The sequence below is a fragment of the Salvelinus namaycush genome, chromosome 7 (assembly GCF_016432855.1).
Source record: "Salvelinus namaycush isolate Seneca chromosome 7, SaNama_1.0, whole genome shotgun sequence".
Taxonomy (NCBI): Eukaryota; Metazoa; Chordata; class Actinopteri; order Salmoniformes; family Salmonidae; genus Salvelinus; species Salvelinus namaycush.
In genome coordinates, this window is record NC_052313.1 from 9,742,771 (window position 1) to 9,753,491 (window position 10,721).

General features: G+C 45.2%; 1 protein-coding gene across 1 annotated transcript in view; it reads left to right on the plus strand.

Annotated features, from left to right (window-relative positions):
* LOC120050307 (tumor necrosis factor receptor superfamily member 11A-like) overlaps window positions 1-10,417 on the plus strand; it is a 30,210-nt gene extending 19,793 nt beyond the window's left edge. The window contains exons 6-9 of the mRNA XM_038996886.1: window positions 3,331-3,515; window positions 3,656-3,705; window positions 3,788-4,745; window positions 9,338-10,417. Of these exons, the coding sequence (XP_038852814.1) occupies window positions 3,331-3,515; window positions 3,656-3,705; window positions 3,788-4,745; window positions 9,338-9,654 (1,510 nt within the window). The 3' untranslated portion in view covers window positions 9,655-10,417. The remainder of the gene's footprint in view (window positions 1-3,330; window positions 3,516-3,655; window positions 3,706-3,787; window positions 4,746-9,337) is intronic.
* Window positions 10,418-10,721: the final 304 nt, after the last annotated feature.

The window sequence follows — 10,721 nt, forward strand, 5'->3', positions numbered from 1 at the left end:
GAATGGCTTTTTTCTGGGCACTGTTCCGTAAAGTCCAGCTCTGTGGAGTGTATGGCTTAAAGTGGTCCTATGGACAGATACTCCAATCCACTCTGTGGAGTTTTACAGCTCCTTCAGGGTTATCTTTGGTCTCTTTGTTGCCTCTCTGGTTAATGCCCTCCTTGCCTGGTCCGTGAGTTTTGATGGGCGGCCCTCTCTTGGCAGGTTTGTTGTGGTTTCATATTCTTTCACATTTTTTATAATGGATTTAATGGTGCTCCGTGGGATGTTCAAGGTTTCTGATATTTTTTTATAACCCAACCCTGATCTGCACTTCTCCACAACTTTGTCCCTGACCTGTTTGGAGAGCTCCTTGGTCTTCATGGTGCCGCTTGCTTGGTGATGCCCCTTGCTGTGTGATGTTGCAGACTCTGGGGCCTTTTAGAACCAGTCTATATATATTCTGAGATCATGTGACAGATCATGTGGCACTTAGATTGCACACAGGTGGACTTTATTTAACTAATTATGTGACTTCTGAAGGTAATTGGTTGCACCAGATCTTATTTAGGGGCTTAATAGCAAAGGGGGTGAATGCGTATGCTCACACCACTTTTCAGTTTTAATTTTGTATAATTTTTTTCATTTCACTTCACCAATTTAGACTATTTTATGTATGTCCATTATATGAAATCCAAATAAAAATCTATTTAAATTACAGGTTGTAATGCAACAAAATAGGAAAAAACGCCAAGGGGGATGAATACTTTTGCAAGGCACTGTATACAGGGGGTACCGGTTACGAGTCAATGTGCGGGGGTACAGGTTAGTTGAAGTAATTGAGGTAATATGTACATGCAGATAGGGGTAAAGTGACTATGCGTAGATAATAGATAATAACAGAGAGCAGCAGCAGCATAAAAAGGGGGGGTGTTAATGCAAATAGTCCGGGTAGCAATTTGATTAGCTGTTCAGCAGTCTTATGGTTTGGGGGTAGAAGCTGTTAAGCAGCCTTTTGGACCTAGACTTGGCGCTCCGGTACCGCTTGCCGTGCAGTAGCAGAGAGAACAGTCTATGACTAGGGTGGCTGGAGTCTTTGGCAGTTTATAGTGCCTTCCTCTGACACCGCCTGGTAAAGAGGTCCTGGATGGCTTGGAGCTTGGTCCCAGTGATGTACTGGGCCGTACACACTACCCTCTGTAGCGCCTTGCAATCGGTAGCCGAGAAGTTGCCACACCAGGTGGTGAGTCAACCAGTCAGGATGCTCTCAATGGTGCAGCTGTATACATTTTTGAGGATCTGAGGACCCATGCCAAATCTTATCAGTCTCCTGAGGGGGAATAGGCATTGTCGTGCCCTCTTCCCGACTTTCTAGGTGTGTTTGGAATATGATAATTTGTTGGTGATGTGGACACCAAGGAACTTGAAGCTGTCAACCTGCTCCACTACAGCCCTGTCGCTGAGAATGGGGGCATGCTCGGCCCTCCTTTTCCTGTAGTCCACGATCATCTCCTTTGTCTTGATCACGTTGAGGGAGAGGTTGTTGTCCTGGCACCACAGTTCCAGGCATACTTAATGATAGTGTTGGAGTCGTGCTTTGCCACTCAGTCATGGGTGAACAGGGAGTACAGGAGGGGACTAAGCATGCACCCCTGAGGAGCCCCCGTGTTGAGGTTCAGCATAGGAGATGTGTTGTGGTCTACCCTTACCACCTGGGGTGGCCCGTTAGGAAGTCCAGGAGCCAGTGGACTTCGTAACGGGTGTTGAACGCTGAGCTGTAGTCAATGAACAACATTATCATGTAGGCATTCCTTTTGTCCAGGTGGAAAAGGGCATTCATTGTTGATTATAATAGAGTCATCTGTGGATCTGTTGGGGCGGTATGCAAATTGGACTGGGTCCAGGATTTCTGGGATGATGTTGTTGATGTGAGCTATGACCAGCCTTTCAAAGCACTTCATAACTACAGACGTGAGTGCTACGGTTCGGTAATCATTGAGGCAGGTTACCTTGGTGTTCTTGGGCACATGTACCATGGGGGTCTGCTTGAAACATGCAGGTATTACAGACTCGGCCAGGGACAGGTTGAAAATGTCAGTGAAGACACTTGGCAGTTGGTCAACGCATGCTAGGAGTACACGTCCTGGTAATCCGTCTGGCCCTGCAGGCTTGTGAATGTTGACCTGTTTTAAGGTCTTGCTCACATCGGCTACTGCGAGCATGATTACCCAGTTGTCTGGAACAGCTTGTGCTCTCATGCATGTTTCATTGTTGCTTGCCTCGAACCGTGCATAGAAGTAATTTAGCTCGTCTGGTAGGCTTGTGTCACTGGGCAGCTCACGACTGGGCTCCCTTTGTAGTCTGGAATAGTTTTCAAGCCCTGCCACATCCGGAGCTGGTGTGGTAGGATTCAATCTTAGTCCTGTATTTACGCTTTGCCTGTTTGATAATTCGTTGGAGGGCATCGCGGGATTTCATATAAGCGTCCGGGTTAGAGTCCCGCTCCTTGAAAGCGGCAGCTCTGCCCTTTAGCTCAGTGCGGATGTTGCCTGTAATCCATGGCTTCTGGTTGGGGCATGTAGTGGTTGGGGCATGTTGTCCCCACACTCAGTCACTGTGGGGACAACGTCATCGATGCACTTATTAATGAAGCCGGTGACTGATGTGGTATACTCCTCAATGCCATCGGATGAATCCCAGAACATATTCCAGTATGTGCTAGCAAAACAGTCCTGTAGCTTAGCATCTGCGTCATCTGACCACTTCCGTATTAAGCTAGTCACTGGTACTTCCTGCTTTTGTTTTCACTTGTATGCAGGAATCAGGAGGATAGAATTGCCAAATGGAGGGCGAGGGAGAGCTTTGTACGCATCTCTGTGTGGTGTAAAGGTGGTTTAGAGTTTTTTCCCCTCTTGTTTCACATGTAACATGCTAGTAGACCTGTTGCCACAAGAAAAAGGCAACCAGTGAAGAACAAACACCATTGTAAATACAACCCATATTTATGTTTATTTATATTTGCTTTCTTACATTAACTATTTGCACATCAGTATAACACTGTACATAGCCATAATATGACATTTGAAATGTCTCTATTCCTTTGAAACTTGTGAGTGTAATGTTTACTGTTAATTTTTTATTGATTATTTAACTTTTCTTTATTTTCTATTTCACTTGCTTTTGCAATGTAAACATATGTTTCCCATGCCAATAAAGCCCTTCGAATTGAATTGAATTGAATTGAGAGAGAGCAGAGAAAGAGAAAAAGAGAGATAAAGAGAGATGGAATGCCTGGATTGCTAAAAACAGAAATAATTACAATGTGTCCTCTCCTGTGTTTTCTCCTCCCAGTTGTAACGGTCTGGGGAAGAGTGACAAGCAGACGGGGAACGACCAGACTGATGCTGTCTGTGGACCCCCTCTCTCTGGTGCCTCTACCTCCTGGGTCCTACTCTGGGTTCTGTCAGTCATCACTGTCCTCTGTCTCCTCATCCTCCTGCTCTTCTGCTACAAGAAAAAACTTCGACTACTCTCAGGTACCTGAGGAAGAGATCACATGTGTTATGTATGACCATGATGTTGAGGGAATTTTGCTTTTATAGAAATATGTCTCGGCATAAAATGACTGACTAATGAGTGAAATGACTGACTAATGTCATCCTCTTATGTCTTACAGTGAATTTACGATCATGTGTCCAGAATCTGAAAAGGACCAGGATACAGCAGGTAAGGTAGACTCTCTTTAGGGGTCAAGATGACACACATTAACAGTTGACAAATAGTCTAATCTGTCTGTCTCTCTTTCCAGGAGACTCTGGCCCCTCTCTACCACAGTGGGGTCGTGGGAGGGGGACTAGAGGGTCAGAGCGGCACTCTACGTGAGACAACCTGTCTTATTGGCCTGGCTCACAGCCCCTCAGAAACCCCACACACCTGTCCTACAGCTACACCTGGTGACCAAGTCAAACTGCCACCCACCAAAGAGATGCAGGAGGAGAGGAAGGAGAAGGAGGAGAGGAGGGAGGAGGAGGATGAGGGGGTGGGGAGTGAGGGGTCAGGGGAGGCGGAGGAGGTTTCTGAGGATGGTGTGTGTGAGGAGGTTGTACCAGAGGATGTGTGTGTGTCTCCACTGTGGGCTGGCTCCTGTGTGTGTGTGTTGTCTGTCAGGGAACCATTAGAGGTAGGGGATAATGAAGACTGTAGCCAGGCTGTCAACCCTGGAACCCTCGGGACCTGCTCCTGTGGAGGAGAGGGGGAGAGCAAGGGGGGAGAGAAGGATGAAAGGAAAGATGGAGGGAGGGAGAGGGCCAAGGTGGTAGAGGGCCTGCAAGTGAAAAGCTCTGAGAGGAGCAGCCATACCTCCTCCCCCTTCTCCCTCTCTCCCACCTCCTCCCCACTCTCCCCTGCTGACCATTCATGTGACCTCTACCCGCCACTGACCCAAGTCAGGTCAGAGGTCAAAGGTCAGCTTATTGACAGCTCACAGGGGAAAGGGGAGGAGCTATACAGACTGAACTGCAGCATAAGCTCCACCCCCACCACAAAAGCCCCGTTGACCTCCACAATATCTCCTTACCCCTCGGTGACCTCTGTAACTGTGGGTGACCGGCAGTCCGAGCTGACCTCTGAGGCCTCCAGCAGTGAGCAAAACCAGGGACTTTCTTGGAGGAACAGTGGGGGAAACAAGCTCTCGTCTGGGGGCTCGGAACTGGATTGTGCCCCTGAGAGCCTCCAGAGTCAACTCACGGAACCAGCACTCACCTCAGGTAGATACAGCGCAGAGTTCTAGCAGTGCCACACTCATAAGAAAAAGGCTAAATACACATGTCATTATACATTCCAACCATTGTTAAAGAGGAAAGATAAATAAATCCACTGGTGTTTCTCCTGGCTTATTGGACCTGGGTTATTGTATAGGACTGTGAAAAGATGATTCTTATTGGACCTGGGTTATTGTATAGGACTGTGAAAAGATGATTCTTATTGGACCTGGGTTATTGTATAGGACTGTGAAAAGATGATTCTTATTGGACCTGGGTTATTGTATAGGACTGTGAAAAGATGATTCTTATTGGACCTGGGTTATTGTATAGGACTGTGAAAAGATGATTCTTATTGGACCTGGGTTATTGTATAGGACTGTGAAAAGATGATTCTTATTGGACCTGGGTTATTGTATAGGACTGTGAAAAGATGATTCTGAAATCTCAATGTTGCTCCTCCAAAATGTATGTATTGGTTTCCACCTAATGTCCTCCTGTTGGCTTAACGACCACACACAGTAAGAATGTGTGTGATGAGCCAGTGATTACACGCTGTAACATTCAGTGTGTGTGTGTGTGTGTGTGTGTGTGTGTGTGTGTGTGTGTGTGTGTGTGTGTGTGTGTGTGTGTGTGTGTGTGTGCGTGCGTGCGTGCGTGTGTAACGGATGTGAAATGGCTAGCTAGTTAGCGGGTACGCGCTAATAGCATTTCAATCGGTTACGTCACTTGCTCTGAGACCTGAAGTAGGGTTTCCCCTTGCTCTGCAAGGGCCGCGGCTTTTGTGGAGCGATGGGTAACGACGCTTCGTGGGTGACTGTTGTTGATGTGTGCAGAAGGTCCCTGGTTCGCGCCCGTGTCGGGGCGAGGGGACGGTTTAAAGTTATACTGTTACATTGATGCTGTTGACCCGGATCACTGGTTGCTGCGGAAAAGGAGGAGGTTGAAAGGGGGGTGAGTGTAACGGATGTGAAATGGCTAGCTAGTTAGCGGGTACGCGCTAGTAGCGTTTCAATCAGTTACGTCACTTGCTCTGAAACCTAGATGTAGGGTTTCCCCTTGCTCTGCAAGGGCCGCGGCTTTTGTGGAGCGATGGGTAACGACGCTTCGTGGGTGACTGTTGTTGATGTGTGCAGAGGGTCCCTGGTTCGCGCCCGTGTCGGGGCGAGGGGACGTACTAAAGTTATACTGTTACACGTGCGTGCGTGTGTGGTTGTGTGTGTGTGCGTGGGTGGGTGTTTAACTCTCCGAGTGTGAGCTCACAAACAACACTCCTGTTTACCCAGAGTTCCACTGGGTTATTCAAAGTGACCACAGGTGTAATTGAAACAAGATGTGCTCTGAATACACAGCCCTTGAGTAATACACAGACTCACACACTTTTAAACTCTCATTGATCACTGTATACTTGAATTATGCCCCAATGCAGCAGTAAGCAAATAAACACAGTTTCCCATAATGCAGTAATAACATGTAATTAACTGGACTTCCCGCTCAGAGGTTAAACATGGGATCACACCTCAGAGAGACAGGGACAGTCTCAACAGTCTATTGAGATTTCCTTTCCTTGTCTCTCCTCTCCTTCACAAAGAGCTGCAGGATAGGTGAGAACAGTACAGAGAGCGAAGCAAGGACACTTCTTCCACATGATCACATGAGGAAGGAAGAAGGAAAGGACATGAAGAGAGGAAGCCACTTTAGATGAAAATGTTTCACAATTATGTGGTCAGATAGTTTTTCTATTCTTACTATGCCATGTGTACGGTTTATGTTATCTGCCTCTCTAGGGTAGTTCAACTGTAAACAGTCTACTGTAAACAGAGACAGCAGGTATTCCTGCACAGACTGGTATTACAGTTCCAGTAACTTATTTCAGATGTGATTCCAGACACTGACACATATGTTATGATAAATGTGTGCGTGAGTGTCTGTGTGTACAAAAATGTGTGAAGAGTGACTCAATGAAGGTCTGGGGTCTCGTTGCACTTCTAAAGAGTTTTAAAAAAGGAACTAGAGAAGGAAAGAAAAATGGAGAGAGAGCGAGACGGAAGGATAGAACGGAGGAGGAGGTGTGTTGGAATGGGCGGCAGACGGCATCAGACATGGATGTCTGTAAGTTTCCGGTCGTGTTTATAAATGCCATCAGTAGTGTGATCTATGAATATGGAAATAAGGGAACAGATGGAAGTTTGTCCCTCTTGATTTGAATGTTCCGACGGCTCAGTGTGGTGTCTGGCTGCAAGGATTGATGCTACAGTAGCTGGAAGTTACAGTGGCAAGAAAAAGTATGTGAACCCATTGGAAATACCTGGATTTCTGCATAAATTGGTCATACAATTTGATCTGATCTTCATCTGAGTCACAACAATAGACAAACACAGTCTGCTTAAACTAATAACACACAAAGAATTATACATTTTCATGTCTTTATTGAAAACTCTGTGTAAACATTCACAGGTTGGAAAAAGTATGTGAACCCTTGGATTTAATAACTGGTTGACCCTCCTTTGGCAGCAATAACCTCAACCAAACGTTTTCTGTAGTTGCGGATCAGACCTGCACAATGGTCAGGAGGAATTTTGAACCATTCATCTTTACAAAATAGCAATATTCTTGAGATGTCTGGTGTGAACTGCTCTCTTGAGGTCATGCCACAGCATCTCAATTGGGTTGAGGTCAGGACTCCAGAAGGTGTATTTTCTTCTGTTGAAGCCATTTTGTTGTTGATTTATTTCTGTGTTTTGGATCGTTGTCCTGTTGCATCACCCAACTTCTTTTGAGCTTCAATTGGCGGACAGATAGCCTAACGTTCTCCTGAAAATAAAATTTAGGGGTGGCAGGTAGCCTAGTGGTTAGACCTTTGGGCCAGTAACTGAAGGGTTGCTGGATCGAATCCCCGAGCTGACAAAGTAAAAATCTGTTGTTCTGAACAAGGCAGTTAACCCACTTTTCCCCCGATAGGCCGTCATTGTAAATAAGAATTTGTTCTTAACTGACTTTCCTGGTTAAATTAAAAGAATGTCTTGATAAACTTGGGAATTCATTTTTCTGTCGATGATAGCAAGCTGTCCAGGCCCTGAGGCAGCAAATACTTTACAGTTGGGATGAGGTTTTGATGTTGTGCCTTTTTCTCTCGACACATAGTGTTGTCTGTTCCTTCCAAACAACTCAACTGTAGTTTCATCTGTACACGGAATATTTTGCCAGTAGAGCTGTAGAAAATCCCGGTGCACTTTTGCAAACTTCAGATGTGCAGCAATGTTTTTTTTGGACAGCATTTGCTTCTTCCGTGGTGTCCTCCCATGAACACCATTCTTGTTTTGTGTTTTATGTATCGTAGACTCCTCAACAGAGATGTTAGCATGTTCCAGAGATTTCTGTAAGTCTAGCTGACACTCTAGGATTCTTCTTAACCTCATTGAGCATTCTGCGCTGTGCTTTTGTAGTCATCTTTGCAGGACAGGCACTCCTAGGGAGAGTACCAACAGTGCTGAACTTTCTCCATTTAGACAATTTGTCTTACCGTGGACTGATGAACATCAAGGCTTTTAGAGATACTTTTGTAACCCTTTCCAGCTTTATGCAAGTCAACAATTCTTAACTTTATGTCTTCTGAGATCTTTTTTGTAAAAGAGACAAGGTTCACATCAGGCCATGCTTCTTGTGAATAGCAAACGTACATTTTGTGAGTGTTTTTATAGGGCAAGGCTGCTCTATCCAACGTCTCCAATCTCGGCTCATTGATTGGACTCCAGGTTAGCTGACTCCTGAATCCAATTAGCTTTTGTCAATAACCTAGGGGTTCACATACTTTTTCCAACCTACACAGTGAATGTTTAAATTATGTATTCTATATAGACAAGAAAAATACAATAATTTGTGTGTTATTAGTTTAAGCACACCATGTTTGTCTATTGTTGTGACTTAGATGAAGATCAGATCAAATTTGATGACCAATTTATGCATAAATCCAGATAATTCCAAAGGGTTCACATACTTTTTTTTTGCCACTGTATAACGTCAGATTTAATGACAGTATCTGTTTCTGTAGTGAACAGGACATGTCGTCTGTGATAGTGTTCTGACAAACTATACTTCTCTATGTCTAAGTGGTGGTTTGAATAAAGTTGGACATTTTCACATAGAATGAAAACTGCTTGTCACACTGAAACCCTGATGTTCAAGGATATGGTTAGGATGTCCTTGACCAGGTCTATGGTCAAAGGTACCGCAGCCAACCACGGTCTTTCTGTGGTCACTGTGCACCGTCATCATCACGCCCACTGGCTATTAGTCATCTGGGGTTGCCCCTAACATGCTGGCTAAACTGACCCCTTATCTCTCTCTGTCTCTCTGTCTCTCTGTCTCTCTGTCTCTCTGTCTCTCTGTCTCTCTGTCTCTCTGTCTCTCTGTCTCTCTGTCTCTCTGTCTCTCTGTCTCTCTGTCTCTCTGTCTCTCTCTCTCTCTCTCTCTCTCTCTCTCTCTCTCTCTCTCTCTCTCTCCCCCCCGTTCTCTCTCTCGTTCGCTCTCTTTCTCTCGTTCTCTCTCTCTCTCTTGTTCTCTCTCTCTCTTGTTCTCTCTCTCTCTCTCTCTCTCAGGTCAGGTGACGGGGAACAACAATACCACCTTCATCTCTAGCGGTCAGGTGATGAACTTCAACGCTGACGTCATCGTCGTCTACGTCAGCCAGACATCTCTAGGCAACGAGGGGGAGGGGCCAGACGATGCGTTCGGAAGCCCTGTCCAGGAACAGGCCAATGAGAGAGCTCCGATGTTCCAGAGTTCCATCTCCTCCAAAAGTGTCAGCCATTCGTCAGTGGCGTCCTCAGTAAACTCCATTACCCATAACCCCCTACGGCAGGAGGACAACCTGCCGGTTCAGGAAGTGACTGATCAGTGGCCGAGGGAGAATTGAAACGTGAACATTGTGGATAGTGTACCATTAAACCACGAGAGGAGCGAAGCCAGTCCAAAGCCTACTGCTACGACCTACTCCAAACAATAGTCAGTGTTCTTCCTGGGTTGGTGTTAAGTATTGGAACTGGGCCATAGACTTGGAACCTGGAGGACTGTGATCCTCATCTGGCCCTTGTAGTTGTTTCTCAATAGTCTCACGTAGAGCTTTGGCGGTAATGAAATTTTGTCAGCTGGTGAATGTCAAGCAAATAACTGCCTGTCTCACAGTAATTGACTGTTAATTAACATAAACACATTTAGCATCTCCTGGCTTCCACTTCCTACAAGCCACTGATGCAGACCTTTAAAAATTGAATAAATCCATGTAATATAGCCGAAACCATCACAGTAAATCCATTATTTCTTTTGAGTGGTCTAAAGAAACATGATATGAAGAAAATGTAGTCTAATTCCTTATGTTAGGTCCTGATCTGGCTATGCCAAATGTCTGTGGGCTACACTAGTTCATTTAGCAGACAAGATTTGTTTAGAATTCTGTGGCATTATTTTATATTTTATAATATGAAGAATACAAATGAACAAAGGGTTAATGGAACAAAGCTGAATAATTATAACACGAGGCTAGTCTGTGTTGAGTGGTTAACAAAGAATCAGGTATAGTACTCCCATGTGCTTAATTTAGAGGTTTTCGTGTAACTTTAGTTGTGATACCAATGTTGGGCTATATGTTTTGATTTCTAATACATTTTAAGGCTGCATGATGCGACTCATGATGATTTGAAAAAAAGTTGCATGAAAGGCAGGAGCTCTGCTTTGTTTTTTTGTGCAGGATGTACACACTTCATCAGTCTCTCATTCACAATTTGACAAGCACTTGATAATGCCTCGAATGTCCCGGCTACATCCCCTTTGTGTGGCCTTAATGCCCCCTAAAAGAATCCATGCCTTTTGCAGCCAGTGGGCATTGTGGGGATCTACACTGATTGGAGTGGATTTAACAAGTGACATCAATAAGGGATCAAAGCTTCCACCCAGATTCACCTGGTCAGTCTATTTCATGGAAGG